At 33.9% G+C, this 18,834-nt stretch overlaps 1 protein-coding gene across 1 annotated transcript in view; it reads right to left on the bottom strand.

Annotated features, from left to right (window-relative positions):
• Nucleotides 1-18,834, bottom strand: part of LOC145245805 (methyltransferase-like protein 25B) — a 43,223-nt gene continuing 24,389 nt past the window's right edge. The window contains exons 6-11 of the mRNA XM_080107450.1: nt 16,062-16,316; nt 15,550-15,682; nt 10,184-10,275; nt 6,893-7,000; nt 5,947-6,032; nt 1-2,111 (exon numbers count right to left, since the gene is read on the bottom strand). Of these exons, the coding sequence (XP_079963576.1) occupies nt 1,959-2,111; nt 5,947-6,032; nt 6,893-7,000; nt 10,184-10,275; nt 15,550-15,682; nt 16,062-16,316 (827 nt within the window). The 3' untranslated portion in view covers nt 1-1,958. The remainder of the gene's footprint in view (nt 2,112-5,946; nt 6,033-6,892; nt 7,001-10,183; nt 10,276-15,549; nt 15,683-16,061; nt 16,317-18,834) is intronic.

Genomic DNA, 18,834 nt, shown 5'->3' with positions numbered 1-18,834 from the left:
TTTTTCAGACTTTTATCATTTTTTAATATTTTTAAATATTTTTATAACGCACACACACACACACACACATGTGAAAAAAAATCACAGATTATAACCTACGCATGCGCACACACAATGCACAACCCTCACCCTAACACACGCGCACTGATGCACACACATCAAAAAGGAAAAAAACTTATCAAAATATTCACCAAATAGACTTAACATCACCAAAACCCACCAAATGGACTTAACTCTAATTAATTGAACTCTTGACCTCCCACACTGGAGACTTCAAGTCTCATATTAGCATTTCTCTCAGAAGCACAATCGGTGCTAGCAGAAAATAAATGAGCTTCAATCTATGGTCCCTCCTATAAAACATTCGCAACAAATAATCATCTAGTTATAACAACCGTCAACAACTTCCCCCACTTTCTATCTGTGCCTAAAACTAAACAAAAATTCCATGAGCGGTTTCTTTCCTAGAACTATCCATCTATGCACAAAATACCATGGGGCTGCTTCTCGGCTGACTAAAGCACAGTCATTTCCAAATCTAATATAAATAATTTCCTTTCGAGCTGTCCTCTTAAATACTCAAGTTCCACCATTACTGATCATGTTATCTCATCATCGACCTAACACTTATTAACCCTCCGAGTCTTGGTAAGTGGTGACACCCCACACATAAAAATAAAAAAATAAACACAATGGCCTTGATAAAATTTCAACTCCTTGTAAAATGGACGTCATTATCGATCCTTGGACCTTTATTATTCCTGATATTCATAAATGACCTTTCTGATAAAATAGTCTCTGAGATGGGTATATTTGCTGACGGCACCACACTTTATAACAGGCACAAGGGGAAAATGAATGAACAGCTATCCAAGGCAATGGTGGAAACCCTAGAGGAAGACCTCTAGTCTGTAATGGAATGGGGTAAAAAATGGATGGTAACGTTCAATGCTGCCAAGACTAAGCTCGTTTCGTTTAATAATTAGAAGAAACCTTTTCAATCGCCAATAGCTATGGCTAAAGATACATTACGTGAAAGTACTTCATTGGCTTAACGTTCGCAGCGAACACAAGTTGGAACAGATACAGCGAGAGCATTGTCAAGGCTGCTGCGAAAAAGGTGGGCCCTCTCTACTGTGCTAAAAAGTTACTTACGCCTGAAAGTATCCTGTACCTCTACAAGGTCACCATTCACTCATGAATGGAGTATTGTTGTCACATTTGGGCTGGTGCATCTGCTACTAGTCTCTCACTCCTGGACAGGGATCAAAAGAGTGTCGCCAACCTGATAGATCTTGACTTGAACTGTCATTTAAGCTTCAACCTCTGTATCATCGATGAAATTTTGCATCCCTCTGCCTGTTTTACAAGTATTTTGATAGTGAATGCTCCGACGAACTATAAGCCCTTGTACCCCCTCGACGTAAATACCCCGCGACAAACCTGACAAGCAGCAAAGTCCCACCTCTTCACAGTAGAGATCCCTAGATGTGAAAAAGCCTTCTACTGTTAATAGTTTCTTCCCTAGAACTGCTAGACTTAGGAATTCCCTTCCAGATCCTGTTTCCCCAATGTACTGATATGCAGAAGTTCAAGTGTAATGTGAACAGACATCTTGCTGCTTAACTCCCTACATAGTATCCTTGCAACTTATGTCCCTAATAGTAGCCCCCTACATCAAAGTGGCATTGTGCCTAGTTTAGGGTGAAAATGTAATAAAAATAATTTTTTTTAAATCAATTACAGTTGCATCAATTTCAGATTGCATGTTGATAATCTTTTGAACCAAAGGGAGATAAGTCATAAAGTGCGACTCATTCTTGCCTAGACAGAGTACAAAATAGACTTTGCAATTCAAGGTTAGCATGGTCTTCTGTTCTTTATGACCGTTTTTCTTTATAAATCAATAAAAGACTTCATGATGAAAATGTTCTTTAACACAGTGAAAAGGCCAGAGTTCATTTTTGAGCGACCAGAACAAAATTTCGTGGGGAGATGTATTCATCAAAGATTGGCACAAGAGAGGCTTTCATTCCATGTTCTTGCAGGAAGGCTAATCGGTCAAGGTGAATCAAGGACTCCAAGACTGGCTGTAGAAGAACTTGTAGTGACTGAATTGGAACAAAGAAAAGAAAACAAAGAAAATGCAAAGATAAGTAAAATGAGCAAACAGAGAAAACCTCTTTATTTAATTTAGTAATCACTAGCTTTATCTAACCAGTGTTGCCCGGGATACAGTGAAGTTGTTTCAGTTTTTAATTATTTTCCTTTTTTACATATTTTTAAAACTTATACAGAAAAAAAATAAAATTTTAGTTGTAAGGGAAACAACACTTTTATATTTTTCAATTAAACATGAGTTATTCCCCTTGATGATTTTAATTTTTTTATCATAATTTAAAAATGCTCCTATATTATCAGTTGTCCAGGCAGAACTACATTTTTTTTAATAAACTGTTACAAAGTAGATTATTATTATTATTATTATTATTATTATACTTATAATATAAGACAATAACAAGGTTACAATAAAAACAAAAATTTAGATAGAGACAACAGTAAGTATTATACTAGTATAATTTTTCGAACACGAATGCAGACCACACAGCATTATTGGTATAATTAAAAGTAAAACGTATTTTCTTTTTATTAATGTTAAGCACGGACGAGAGTTATTTCCCTTTAAAACACCCAACATCTATCACCACATAAGTGACGTCATCAGCATCTTTCAAATGGGATGTTTACTTACACATTGTACAAATTCTAAATTAAAAGTACACAATAATATGTCAACTTAATAAAACATATCTGAAGAAGTTGAGATATCCTTTTACCAAAAATTAAAAATACGAAGAGACAGAGAAACAATTAAACAGAGAACGTGCCACTTATAATTAGATGAAGTACTTGCAGCTGTGGTCAAATATTTATGACTCAGTTTAACAAAATGTAAAAATTTATAAGCAAGGCAATATAGCTAGCTAAGTTGCTCAGCTGTACTGTGAGTACAATTCAGCTAAGATCAAATTGTAGTATCTGTTCTTCACACATCATCACCATTTGACGCCAGAAGTTTTTATGTAATTATCTCCCTTTAAAAAATTAAAAATACATACAGTTACACAAACAGAACTTGAATGCCTACTAGACACTATCCTCGAGTGGCTAAGGTCTCTCTGTACAGGGGTTTGTCAGAACAACCTGGCGTGAGGATACTTTTTCCATAGAAGTAAACCCTGACCAAATATTCAAAATCACATAGTATTCGCAGCCCAAATAAGATCTCCTCACTACGGCTACCCCACAGCTTTTCCGAGGAATGGTGCACTTTCTCCAAGTGATGTTACCTCAAGTAATAGCACGAAGCTGGATACTCCACCAGACTAGATAAATTCTTGTCCTGGAATCCAGTAAGACCATGAGACCAACATGAAAGATATACTACAACATATAAAAACGGTTAATTGGGGAGAGGGAAATTATGTTCTCAATTTCTTTACTAACTCAGTGCTTGAGAGATAAAGAACTTTAATGGAACATTCAAATATCTATGTATCTCAAATAGACTTCAAGTGTTAACCCCAGGTCGTGGGCCCCTTGATTTCTGAGAACTTTGACTGAAGTAAAATAAAACAAAAAAAGAAAATGACATTTCTATAAAACTAGCAGGACCTGTGGAAATTCCACAGCAGCATCTTTCATATGTAATATGAGCATTCTGTGGACGTTCAGCATAAATGACGATCCGTGATATTATTGTAGCCCTTTTGCTAAAACTTTAAAAGTGTTTATCTAAGTAATCTGGTTAATGCAGTGTCAGAATATATCTGGTTATTACGGTTTATCTCCAATATCCTTATAGGAGTCTGTGACATATTTCCATGTATAGATGCCCAGCACGAATGAAAACTCCATGATATCATTATACTATCTTTAGACAGAACAGATACTACTCTTAGTTCCTAGCCAGAAAACCAAGAAGGTATATTTTAGTTTTACGTACAGCCCAAAAGCAACATCATTCTTTTTAATTTTAAATTTTTATTTTTTACATTGCATCTTCAGTGACTGGAAGATCCTACGAACATTAAATTAGCATATCTATATACTAATTTAATGTTCGTAGTTATTCAATCAAGAGATCCTATTAATTAAAAGGGCGGATAGAATATCCTCCTTTTTAATTAATAAGATCTCTCGATTGAATAATTTATAATCTGGAAACTGTGACACACGTATGTATGTTAAAAGTACTATGGTATTAATATATACTAGCGGGACCTGTGGAAATTCGACAGGAGACTCATTCATATGTGATATATATTGATGTTGGCATTCTGTAGATGTTCAATGTAAATGGAGACACTCTGATATTATTGTAGGTTATTTTGTTAAAAGTGCAAAAGAATTTATCCAAGCTAGCACGAATGCCCGGCAAAGCCTGATCATGAAGTATGCTTAAATATGATATTTTGATTTTTGCAGATTTCGTATATATTATTATAGAGTTAATGTTTTATCTATTTTTATATATTATAAAGTTGCAATTTCAAAAAAAAAAAAAAATATCATATGACTTGGGTGCATTAGCTTGAATCGAAACCCAAGTAAAAACTTACGAAAAAAAAAAAAAAAAAAATATATATATATATATATATAACTTAAGTTCATTCAGTCATAATCGAAACCGAAACCAAAACTTATGAAGAATTCTTGGTAAAATCATTTATGACAAGAAATGGAAGTACATAACAATCAAACGACCCGAATTTAAGCATGGCACAGAAAATAACAAACACGCTATCGTATTAATATATAGATATATGTATATAATGGTCATATCGATAAGTTTCCTAGATGTAAATCCAATGAAACTCACATGGTTTATAAACAGTGCTCCATGCAGGGCAGAGCTGGTATATAGTCTGTTTATTATACAAACATTATTGGTTACATATGTGCATACATGTTTCAGTGGAATCCCAATTTAAGGATAATACTTCATCAGACAAAAAAAGAATAGATACGATATTAATATATATAGATGTAGATGATGTACTTGCAGTTGTGGTTGAATATTTGTATCAATATACAATATTTGTATCAATATACAATATTTGTATCAATACACAATATTTGTATCAATACACAATATTTGTAGCAATATACAATATTTGTAGCAATATACAATATTTGTAGCAATACACAATATTTGTATCAATACACAATATTTGTAGTAATATACAATATTTGTATCAATATACAATATTTGTAGCAATATACAATATTTGTATCAATATACAATATTTGTATCAATATACAATATTTGTATCAATACACAATATTTGTATCAATATACAATATTTGTAGCAATATACAATATTTGTATCAATATACAATATTTGTATCAATATACAATATTTGTATCAATATAAATATTTGTATCAATATACAATATTTGTATCAATATACAATATTTGTATCAATACACAATATTTGTAGCAATATACAATATTTGTAGCAATATACAATATTTGTAGCAATATACAATATTTGTAGCAATATATATTTGTAGCAATATACAATATTTGTAGCAATATACAATATTTGTAGCAATATACAATATTTGTAGCAATATACAATATTTGTAGCAATACACAATATTTGTAGTAATACACAATATTTGTATCAATATACAATATTTGTATCAATATACAATATTTGTATCAATATACAATATTTGTATCAATATATAATATTTGTATCAATATATAATATTTGTATCAATATATAATATTTGTATCAATATATAATATTTGTAGCAATATACAATATTTGTAGCAATATACAATATTTGTATCAATATACAATATTTGTAGCAATATACAATATTTGTAGCAATATACAAAGTGTTGTATTTGAGGATATAAACAGGCAACTTACTGTGATTGGTTCTATGTAGTTAAAATATTCTTTCTTTTCTTTATGTAAATTGAGAAATTCTGTTCGTAGTTTCTGCCATTGGGAATCTGAGAAATTAAAACAAAACAAACATCTTGTACTCTATAATAAAGGGCTGCTGGTCAAAGAGGGTTAAATATTAAAAAAAAAAAAGAAGACAAACATAATATTGTTAATCTACATCATTTAACAGCAAGTATATTGTGAAAAGTCTCATTCACTAAAACATTGATCATTAACAGACTTTTAATAATATTGTAAAGTATTTATATATGTCTGAATATGGATTTTAAATTCATTTATTTCTAATCAGATGCAAATTAGAATTTTTAAAAAATATTGGTAAATTCAACATATCAGTAGCATACAAAAGTATTATTTGGAATCTTTGGACTACTGTTCCTATCTTGAGTGTCATTTTTACATTTCGACCTTATTCAGATCTATCTTGTCAAACTCAGGAATTTTGATAGAATAATGAACTGAACTTTTTATTTATTTCACGGAGGGTAGCATGCTCTTGTTCCCTCAACCATGACCGGACTGATGCCCTAAGTAATTTGTAATTGTATTTTTCACCCATACTGAAAATTGAACCTTCAACTTTCAGGAGAATATCACTTTTACAATTAATTTTTCCAAGTACTTTAACCACCGTGTCACTGATCCTTGCAGATAAAGGGTTCCATTCGAAATTCTGCCCAAATTACCAAGTTCAACAGAAACATTCTCGAGTTCGACAAGATACACCTGAAGACGGTCAGATGTTACATCGATCGAAATTTTGTGAAAATGACACTCAACATGAGACCAGTAGCCTGAAGAATCCAAATAATATGAATAACCAATCCTCATCTCAAAAATTCAGAAACATACGAAAGTGTTGGACACAAGTTTTAGCTTCAATCCTAAAGAAGTTAACACTAACCTGAAGTTATTTGCATCTTTAACAAAACTGCTTCGATGTAAGATTCTGCCGTTAAAAAATCAGATTTCTTTGTCACACGGCATCCATGCTTTGACAGTTTCATGTTGTCTATATCAAAAAAAGAAAATGTAAAAAAATGGTATTAAAAAACCTGCAACAAAATTAATTGTTAAGAATTGTAATATAAAAACTTGGTTTTTGTCCAGATTTTCCTTCCCCCATCAACATCATCATGGTGTCCTATCTGGTACAGGCATTGATGGCTATGTCTCTCTCTCTCTCTCTCTCAAGGCATTCATGAATTCATTGTTGCTCATCATTTTTGATGTTTCCCAGCCAGGTATTCAAACTATCAATGTATGTTTTACGTTTTTGTCCTCTGCTTCTTCTACCATCATCTTTCCTGTCAAGCTAATCTGTTCTATTCCACTTTTTCTGTAGACATGACCCATGAACCTCATTTGTCTGCTTCATACTGTACTTATTAGAGACCGTTCTGTGTTGCCGTTTCTAATACCTCCTGGTTTGTTTTCTTTTCTGTCCAAGATATCTTCAAAATTCTCCTCACGAACCAAGTTTCAGTTTCCTCTAGTCTTTTCCTCATGGTGTTAGTGATTGTCCAGCACTCACATCCATATAATAGAACAGACCAGACATACATTCAGAGTATTCTAAATTTGGTGTCTATTTTAATGTTTCTGTTGGTCATGATTGATGACAATCTCTTGGAGGTAACTTTGGCTGTGGTTATGCGACTTTGTATTTCAGTCATGCACCTTCCATCAGATGTGATCCAGTATCCCAGGTATTTGAATTTATCAACTTGTTTAACTCATACATTGCAACATTGTAGCTTGCATGTTGGAGCTTGGGTGTTCCTGGGTACTGTGATGCTTACTGTTTTTGAGATGTTTAAGACATCCTTTATTTTCAGTTGCTTCTACCACAGTATCCAGCATGTGTTGGAGGGTTTCTTCAGATTCTGCTATTAATACAATGCTGTCGACATACCTAAGATGGTTAATATTGTGTTCAATTAGATAAAGTTTTATGAGCATCCAAGGACCGTCTCGCCTGCCATTTAGAAAAAAAATGTAAAAAGAAAACAAGGGAAGTAACTACTACAATAATTCATGCTTGCTAGTTTTACATTTGTAATGCCTATGAATTCCCATTAATCACTTAAAAATGATTTTCTTTATAAAAATAAAACCACTTGGTCACTCATGTGATTTTTGGAATATGATATTTTTGTTTCATCTCGAGTATGGATATCATACAGATTTTTCACTTATGGATGTTAGCAACCTTCATGTGGTCTCTTTTGTGAATATTTAATTTTAGAAAGAATTAGGGAGTCTAATGCTAATAACAGAATCAAATCTGATAAAAAAAAAGTTGTACCACAATGATTCATACAAATTAACATTTTTACTATTGAGAAAAGTATGAAGCCATTATTCAAATAAATCAAATTTTATCAGTAATGGAAAAGCGGCTGCCTTGTTTGCCATTTTGGAAACAATCTAAAAAACAAAGGGAAATGACTCAATAATTCAAACTTGTAAGATTCATGTTATAATGTGTACAAATTCCCCATAAATCACTTAAAAATGATTTTCTTTATAAAAATAAAACTACCAGATCAATTTATGTGATTTTTGGAAGATGATATTCTTGCTTTGTCACAGGTACTTACACTATACAGGTTTTTCTTTATGTTCGTTTTTTGGGGGAATTCTGGACAAGAACCGATTTTTCTAGACTGAAAAAAAAAATTGGAATTTTGCTAAAAAGTAGAACACGCACACTCCAGTACGTTTTAATGATAGTCTTTGGATGAATCTTTGCAGGACACAATTAAGTCTTAAAGACCCCAAAAATAATTAATTTGTTAACAAGAACTTAGGATACTGAAAATGTTCACAGTCCAAAAAATAGAATTTTCTGTTTTGACAAATTAGAACACAACGTTTCGTTAGTTTATTAAAAAGATTTTGTAAATTTAATACAAACACACCAAAAAAATAAATATTTTACACCCAGCCTTTTTTTTTCCTCAAAATAAATCTTTCCCTATATTAGAAATCTTGTGACAAAAAACAAAAAACTTGAGTTTTCTTATTCGTTTGTATACAGTGTGCACAGGTCAACCAGAAGAAACTGATGTAGACCTAAATCCGTTACTTTAACTGTCGTTTATTTCTTGGGTCTTTAAAACCTAATTGATCCCTTTGCAGTTACCGTCAAGATTGTCTGCTCTTTTTAACTTACAGTTTATGCTCTGCAGAGGGGATGACAGTAAAAAGCAAGATATCCTTCTGATTAATGATTATCTTCCTCTCAGATAATATGACCCCCCCACCTCTCCATGTTAAGAATGGTTTTCTTGTCCGCTTGACCATTTCTAATTACCCAGCCAAATAAACAGTGGAAATCGGAAGTTAAAATGACTATTGCTAGGTTTGCTGAGAACTGAATTAAGAATGGAATGTGCTTTAATTAACTCATAGCACTTGTGTTCCCTCCAACATACATATTCATGACTAGGGCTATAACAACAGAATATTCTTTTCCTCGTTTTGACTCTTGAGTATATATCTGACACAGTTAATCAACCGAGAACCACATCACTCGATATAAAAGCATATAAGATATGAACAGGTACACACTCGAGAGTCAAAACAATGAAAAGAATATGCTGTTGTCCTAGCCTTACTCATGACTAACCCAACAAGCAGCAAAATCCCACACCATCACTATTGAGGTTTTTAGATGCCAAAAAGCCTTCCAATCTAATAGTTTCTTTTCTTGCACTGGTAGACTTTGGAATTTTTTTTCTGTTTCCTGCTTCCCTGACTGTACTAAGCTGCAAAAGTTTATGGACATCTCGCTGATCAACTTTCTACAGTTCCCCATTAGACATGATCCCAAATCATATCCCCTTATATTGCCTTGCTTAGGATGAAAAAGTTTAAGAAAAAAAATAAAAATTATGACATTTTTACTAAAAAATAAACCAGCATTTACTAGATTTTTTCGTTGAAGTATTGTTGGAAACAAATTTACAATTTTAACTTTTTGGCTAGGAACAAAGTATCTGTGTTAATGCTACACTTAGTCTATTCTGTCCTTTGTCAGTGAAGAAGAAATCCGTCTAGATTGGGCCAATTTTTAATTTTTGTTCCAATCAAGAGTGCCCACTTTTGAGGAACTAAACTTTCTCCACATTAAAATCTGACCTTGTGTACAACTTTGCCCTTGTGGGGAGACAAGTAAATAGAAACTTACGCTTCTCAAAGAGAATTTCCAGTAAACCTCGGAATGCAACATTTTTGGTATGGAAGTTCTGTTCTTCTGCACTCTGCTGGAACCAACGGCTTCTGTAAAACCCAAAGACATGTTTGATAACTTAATATAAGAATGCAAATCAGTTTAAATGACTTCTTGTAATTTTTGCACTAGAAATCAGTATAACAGTTTGGTGTGAATGAAGAGGTTTAAGATGGAGAGTTAAATCTTCCATGAGATGCATACTATTTGGATTTTTTGGACTACTGTTCCGCTGCTCTGCTTTTCAACTGACTACAATATTGTCGTCTTCAAGTTCTTATTGACCCGTCCTCATAAATAATCAAATTATACCACAAATGTTTACTACACTACTGTCCCAATACTCGAGTAGCCTTAGGACCTTGATATGTGGTGACCCCTTTGTAAAAAAAAAAATCCATGTTAAAAATTGTTGTTCTCATCTTGAGTGTTATTTTCACAACTTTTTGGTTAATGTAATCTCCTGACTGAGTCCTGACTTTCTTCAGGTATATCTTGTCAAACTTGAGAATCTTTCTGTCAAGGCCCTGTCGGTGGGACATTAGAATACGCCGACTGCCCCCCTGCAGAGGGTAAAAGTCCCTCAATGGGGGTCCTGGATATGACCTTAAACTATATCCAGTGGTGAGGCCCCAGCTTGTGGGCTTTGGGGAGTGTGGAGCCACCCTTTAAATACCATTGCTCCCAGGTCCACTCTGACCCGGAGTGGTAGTATCTGTTAGGGTCCCAACTATGGGTTGAATAGAAACCGACGTGAAAACAACAAATATATTCTATTAAAAAAATTTTTTCTTAAAAATCTTTGGATTCGGCATTAAATAATCCGAAAAGGGTTGATATGCCGTAAAACAAAAACAACCAACCAACTTTCTGTCAAGGTATTTTTTAAATAATGTCTTGAGTGTAAAGTTATTCCTGAACTCATAATTCCAAGCAAAAAAAAAAAAAATTGACAGCTTAGAGAAGCTTACCTAGGCAAAGATTCAGTAAGTATAAAAGTAGTGCTCTTCTTATTTAGACATGATAGTGTTGGTGAATTCAACAAGATTTTTTTCCTCTTGCGCGTTACGGGTTTGAGCTTGTCTAGTACTCCTTTTTTTTTTTTTGTGCTTGCACAGATACTCACTGCTATTTTGAGTTGTTTTAATTCATTTTTTTTTTTTTTTTTGCTCAACCAACCTCCTTACACACACCTCGACACACCCGGGCAACACCGGGCACCAGGCTAGTCATTTTATAAGTCTGTCCTGGCATTTTATTGGTTCATTCTTATCACGCATGACTATGATTAGAATGGCTCAAATTTATGGCGGCATACACTTACAATATACCAAAAATATTACAACATAATGCCTATGTTGGTTCAGTCCAAAATGTTTTGTTTGACTGACCACCAATCTATGATCCCATCTCGCCAATCTTTCACAAAAGACACTTTTCTAACCAAAATCACTATTAATAATTTCCCCCACTCTCTGTAGATGCCTAAACCTAAACATTGATTACATGAGCAAAGTTTCTTTCTTAAAACTGCCCACCTGTGAAACTATTTGGATGGTCTGCTTTCCAACTGACTACAATATTGTCACCTTCAAGTCCAATGTAAACAAGTTCTTATTGATCCGTCCTCATAAATAATCAAATTATACAACAAATGTTTACTACTCTACTGTCCCAATACTCGAGGACCTTGATATGTGGTGACCCCTTTGTAAAAAAAAAAAAAAAAAAAAAAAAAATCAATGTTAAAAAATATTTTTATTTAAAACAGGTTTCTTTTTTTTTTTTTTTGACTTTGTCGTTTCCTTTTTTTAAAATTAAAAAAAAATAATAAATTAATGAAGATTAGGTATCATTCAAAGTGTTAATATCATTTATATATTCTGTATAATTTTTTAGTCTTAGGCCACCTTATCAAGGCCAAGAGCCATTCAAGGATAAAGAATAATGATATGGAATGATTGTCAGCCAAAAGAGGAGAAACACTATGAAAGTACTAGCATTGATCAATGGTCACTCATGTTTGGTCAGTGATAAGGGAGCAAGATAAATAGATGGATAGAGAAAGGTACAGATGTAGTTTTTTGCTCCGGGAAATGCCAGGTAGCTCTGCTAATCTTCTATTATATAAAAGAGAAAATGTGTGTTAGTTTGTATGTGTGTGTGTGCCTCTGTGTTTGTATGTCTGCCAAAACTTTTGACAGACACATCGGACAGTGACAAAATTGGTATCGTTAGAAAGATCAATCTCTTGGATGAAAAATATGTAAAAATTGGCCAAAAAGATTAATTTCATGCTAACTGGGCCATTTCTTGCAAGGAGGGGGTCACATTTTGTGTCGCGATTTTTGCAAGTCATACGCCTAACAATCTAAATGTACGTTTAAAAAACGTTATTTCGACCTGTCATAACATCATAAGTTGTCATGACATCATAAGTCGTCATGGCTGTGACAGCTAGCTCATTAGCTTTTTTCACCTCCTTTTTCTCTTTCGCATTACAGGTCTGAGCCTTCTTACTGCGGCTAATTTTTTTTTTTTTTGCGGTCACACAGGCATCGCTGTTATTTTGGTTGAAACATTTTCTTTTTTTTTGAGGGGGGGGGTTTGCTCAATAGCCTTAGTATACCAATTCTCTCCACCTGGGCAATGCCGGGTAGCCATGCTAATAATACATAAAATTATGTCATCTCTGTATTTTAGAAGTTAGACTTAAGTTGCATTGCATCTGACACATCAATATTTGATTCTGCATAGTCACTGTCTTCCTCACTCGTCATACAATAACAAAAATGCTGACTTCAGCTCGTTTGGAAAAATGGAAGGAAGTTTTTAAATGGGATAATTTTTTTGTTTTGTCAGCCTTGAATGCCACAGACAACTCAGCTTGTGCAGATCATGATTACTAGCGTGTCGTTAATAGTTAATTACATCAAAGTTTTTTTGTATTTTTTTACTCACGTTCATCCCAAACAAGGCACATCGCCACTTGGACGTAATGGACTACTATTTGGGACCATGCCTAGGAAAGATTAACAAGATGTTGGTTTACATTACATTTAAACTTCTGCATATCAGTACACTCAGGGAAGCAGGAAGGGAATTCCAAAGTCTACCTGTTCGAGGGAAGAAACTATTAGCGTATAAAGCTATTTGGCATTTAGGGACCTCGACACTGAAGCAGTATGATTTTGTTGCTAAGCATGTTTGTCGGGGATACGTATATCGAGGGGGCACAAGTGCAACAAGTTAATCAGAGCACATTCCATTAAAATACTTGTAAAATAGGCACAGGGATGCAACACTGTCGCAATGGGACAGGGGTTGGAGCTTAGTTGACAACGCAGGACCTATTAGATTGAAAACTTTTTTTTGGACCAAAACGGAAAGACTAGTAGTAGATGCACCATCCCAGATGTAGTGAGACTACTCCATGCATGGGTGAATGGTGCCCTTGTAGTGGTGCAGAATACTCTCAGGTGTGAGTAGTCTTCTAGCACGATAAAGGGAACCCACCTTCTTTACAGCAGCCTTTGCTATGTTCGCAATAAATTATAAGTTGTTACAGGTGGAAAACAGCTTTCATATCATCATTTACACATTATTACTCATGCAATATTGATGTTTAAATATCAAAAAAGAAGAAATAAAATCTATGATAAATCGTTAGTTTAAACTTTTGATATTTTGAGTTTAAAGGGTAAGAGGAATTGTTGGCAATGGTTGTAGCTAAATGAGTATTTGTAAATGTTGTGCATAGATGAAAACTCAGTGCCATGAAAATAAGGATAGAGCAGAGATAAATTACATATAATAATTCACAGTTATTATTTTTCTATATCATGGCTCATCAGTAGCGCTAAACATAAGCTTTTCAAGTCAAGATTTCCTCCACATTTATAAATGACCTTATATTTAATTGTCCATGTGGGGAGCTAAGTAGATAGATTTAGTATAATACTAGCAAGCTTCCCGGCATTGCCCGGTCATAAAATATGCTTAAATATGATATTTTGATTAATGCAGATTTTGTATTTATTGAACCCAATATATAATAATGATTTAAAAAGTTAAAAAAAAAAAAAATGATTTGCGTGCCACCACTGACAATTGAAACAAAAATGTTTAGCTTACGATTTAGTTTTTCCTCTGTCATTAATGCCTGACTTATGAAGATATGTTTGCTGCAAGGCTAAAAATTAAAACATGAACCAATAGCTACTATGTTAGGCATACATATTCGTAATTCTGGCGTTCGACCTTCACCTGGCAAATTTCAATTTTTTTAATTTTCACACTTTTGCACGGATTTTTCCAGGCTAAAACTCAAATATAAAGTTCTGCATGGATTCAAATACCTTGTATATGAAGTTTATGTCTGTAGACCAAAAACTCTACAAGTTTGGTAGGCAACATTTTTTAAACAAATATATATACACATCCATAATAAATATATATAGAAAGTGTTTACTATAAACTTTTTACACAAATATTACGCAAGTATAAATCATGTAGAATATCTGCATGAATATAATTACATGTAATAGTTAACTAAATATGATCATCCCATAAGAAAACTGAAAAAAACTAATAGGAAATTAATTAAAATGAATGTTTAAAAGAATATGCAAATTAGCCAGATCTTTTGCAGATGAATGCAATTCCACGAGACATATATAAAAAAAAAAAAAAAAGTTGTATTTTCTTTTTAAAAAAATAGAAAAAAGGGTTTTAATATGAATATCAATACACACAAAAAAATATATAGGAGTATAGATAAAATAGATTGCATCAGTCTAGATCATTCACTAAGTAGAAGTGACCATCAATAATTTACAATCAGGTAACTCACTCTTAGAAGCCAATTTTCCCTAAATTGTTAAATCAAGATTGGTATAATCTAATATCATTACAATCCCATCAAAAGACTATATTGGTTCTAATTTTTTCATCTTGAAGTAGTATTTTTGTAGCTCCTTACATCAAGTGGCTTCATGCCTTGTCTGGAGCATTTGAATTAAAAAAAATAAAATTGCTGACAGTGGAGCTTATACCAAAATGGAATAATCTGACAAGAATTTGTTGACACTAGATTTGAAGATGACCAAATTGTAATTAGTAGGGAAGCAGTATCATCGTACTGTGCTCCACAGACAGGAAGCCTTTGCAAAGAAGCTCTGTCCATGACCTTATAAAAACTTATCTAAGTAATGAATATGATTTTGTCATATTAAAAAAAATTCCAAAGTTTATAAATGGCATGGAAGATAAAAACTAAGTTGAACAACATCAACAACAACAAAAAAATTGAGGCAAATTCTTACCTGGTTTCTTGAGCTGCCAATCGCATGGCATAAATATTCAGTTGAGTCTGTAGCCCACTTCCACTGGAGATTGTCGCCAAAGCATTCTGAGCAGCTCGACTCAGGGGAAAATTGCTGAATTTCTGCCGATCATCTACGAAGAACGAAAACAGGAAGATATACATAGACATGCAAAAAAAAAAAACAGACACTTTTACGAGGTATTTTCCAAAAGTAATGCCTCCTATTTTTTATTCCACTTGATTAAAGGGGATTGCAAACTGCATTGTTATGATGACTGAACTTATGCATTCATGACCTGAAAGTTTCATCTCTATGTTGCAAAGCTTGTGGAACTCTCTTCCTGCTCACTGTTTTCCTTCTACCTACTGCCTTGGGTTTTTTTAAGTCTAAGACTAATAGGCATCTGTCTTAGCAATAATCAGTTTTCATATTTGTTAGCTCCTAATATCAAGTGGCATCATGCTTTGTCCAAAGAAATTTCCATAAAAAAACAACAGAAAAAAACTAACCATCAAAATTCATCTTGTGATAACAGCAGCTTACGCAGATCAAAGTCCGGACAGTTTCCAGTTGTAGAAAAAATTTAAGCATTGTTGGAGTCAGATCACCGCAACAGTGAAGTCCAATCATCATAAGTGGTTGTTGGGTCGGTGTCAGGTGGGAGGTAACAGCCGATTCAAACTGCTGCTCACTCTCGGTAGATTCCTTTAATTCTAATGCACAGGTCGACAGGTGTCCACTTCTCTTATTGTTCATAAGAGAACCTAAAAGAAAGAAGTAGATGCTTATTAACAAACATAAAAGATGTATTTTTTGCATTACCTCCCCTATAAGGGGAGGTCTGACGTTTTGTACGTCACAATGAAATAAATATGTCTGTTATCGAATTAAAAATGTCATAAAACACAATTAAGTTGTCTTGTATGCTCAACCACAGCGATCCTGTGAGGCTAAGGATGCGTCATTCAGAATCATTTCTGGGATCCCTTGTAGTCCCCTAATGATTGAGTCTTTGTGGAGAAGTGAATTCACACACTGGAATTAAGTTGGTACAATAACAAACAGAAAACTAAATCTCAATTCTGAAAATGACTGTTTTCATAGACTGTTGATATGTGATACTATAGTCGACCCCTTTAAACCTTCATATTCTATTAGCACTAATTAATTGAAGAAACTTTTTGCTTGAGACTTTTATACTTTGATCAGCAGACTGTTAATAGTAAAATCGTAAAACAAACAATTACAAAAATTTTTTTTTTAATTATATAGTGATTCCGTGTACCAAGACACATGAACTGAGCACCTCATGGGTTCCAGGCTGCACTGCAAGGGACTTGGAAGTGGCTGGCACCAGACGTGCAGTATACAAATGTAGATATGCCTTGATGTCCATGACTCAACCTCCCCAGCAATGGGAAAATAGCTCTACTGCCTTGTGGATGCCTTCAGAAAGACAAAGGCTAAGGGAGTAAACCCTGACAAAAATCTGTAGTCCTGATAGGCGGATGGTGAAACTCAGCAACCCCCGCAACAATGCAGACACAAACTGTATTGGCTTGCTTTTCTGTTGGACTCTATCTGCAATGCTGGGGAGCCCTGGTAACTGGGCAAACCTAAGTCTTCTTATAACCCGTCCATGCCTGCACCTGGAGAGATCACTCCAGCTTTACTGTGCCAGAGAAAAGAGAACCCATAGGTGACAGAAGATACAGTCCACCCCTGCCGCCCCATCATCCCTACCGCTGACTACACCTGCAGCAAATGCTAACAAAGCTGCAAATCCAAAATATTTAAATTATTTTCATGAATGATGGTTTTTGATGAGGAGAAATATGAAAAAAGTCCTTTCTTTGTTTTATTATATTGGGAAATAAGAGCAGATTAAATTAAATAACTAATTTCTTGTGAATAAGTTTCAAGAGTAGTCCAGAATGTCATTATCTCATGAGACAGAAGGTTGCCATCATCATTATCATCACTATGGAAACTTTCAAATATTAGTATTGCGGAGGAAGCGTGGAGACACAGAATTTTTTCTTCTAAAATACATGATGGTACATTTGTTCAAAGCTGGGTTCTGTGCTGCATTCTGTCCATGTCTGATCACTCGAAAGATTTATAGATCTGTTTGAGGTAGTTAAGACTTTTTACTATCTTGCTGATGTGTCTTGTAAGAGAAGTGTTTGTTGAGATGCTAAAACTGCCAGAATCCATTCTGCCTGGACAAAATTTATAGAACTATCCAATCCTTATATGCTGCAGAAGCATCTTTTTATACAATAGAGCGGTGCTTTTCAACCTTTTCACTGGACCAGAACCCCATGGAAACATTCCACTGGCTCATGCACCCCTATGCAATAATTTAGTTGTCTTATGCAAAAAACTGCATTTAAAAATTAAAATAAAATGAAAATACTCTTGACGTTTAGTGTGATTCTTTTTGTGTTGACTTTATAAGAATAAATAAACCTAATTGTAGCAAGACAAATTAATTTTTTTCAAATGCAGCAAATTTAATTATGTAAAATTTAGTATATTTGAACAATAAATTTTTAAAAGTATGAATATAATAATAAAATAGATTTCCAAAATTGAATTTAACATTTTGTTTATTTGTTTTTTGTTCTGAATTTAGAAATTGCAGAACCCCTGCACTAGTGAAGCCCTAAGGTTCCTTGGAACCCTGGTTTAAAAGCACAGTAATAGAGGCCATGTTTCTTACAAAACCGGTGTCAGAAGCGTTGTTCTTTATAACAATGAGACTTGGCCTGCTACAGTTAAGGACATTATTAAACTAACATGTAACGTCATGCAATGATACAATGAATATGCTCCTCAAAGCTTTCTGATAGCACCCCTCTCAATGAGTTGAGATATAGTTTTTATGGGGGTTTTCTTACAAGGAAGTCACCACTTATCAAGGTCTGAAGGCCACTCAAGGATAAGGGTTAATAAATATAAGATGGTAGTGTAGTAATTGTCAATGGTGTAAGTTGGGTAGAATTTGATTATTTAAGGGGACGGTTCAACAAGAACTTGTTTACATTGGACTTGAAGACTATCATACTATCGTCATTCGGGAAGCAGGCCAACAGAACAGTGACCTGAATTCAGTAGATAAGATCCTACGCTGGAATAAACCGAGATCGTTTGGCCACATCTGGTGCATGGCAGTCGACAAGTGGCAAAGAAGCATCATTAACTTTGATGTTTCCGAAGCGTCTTCAAGAGATGAAATGATAACATCAACCAGGACCTGAGACGTCATAAGTTAATAAA

This window comes from Euprymna scolopes, chromosome 23 (assembly GCF_053919585.1).
Source record: "Euprymna scolopes isolate OS-2025 chromosome 23, ASM5391958v1, whole genome shotgun sequence".
Classification (NCBI taxonomy): Eukaryota; Metazoa; Mollusca; class Cephalopoda; order Sepiida; family Sepiolidae; genus Euprymna; species Euprymna scolopes.
Note: the sequence above shows the minus strand (reverse complement) of the source record. Positions and strands in the feature narration are given on the sequence as shown.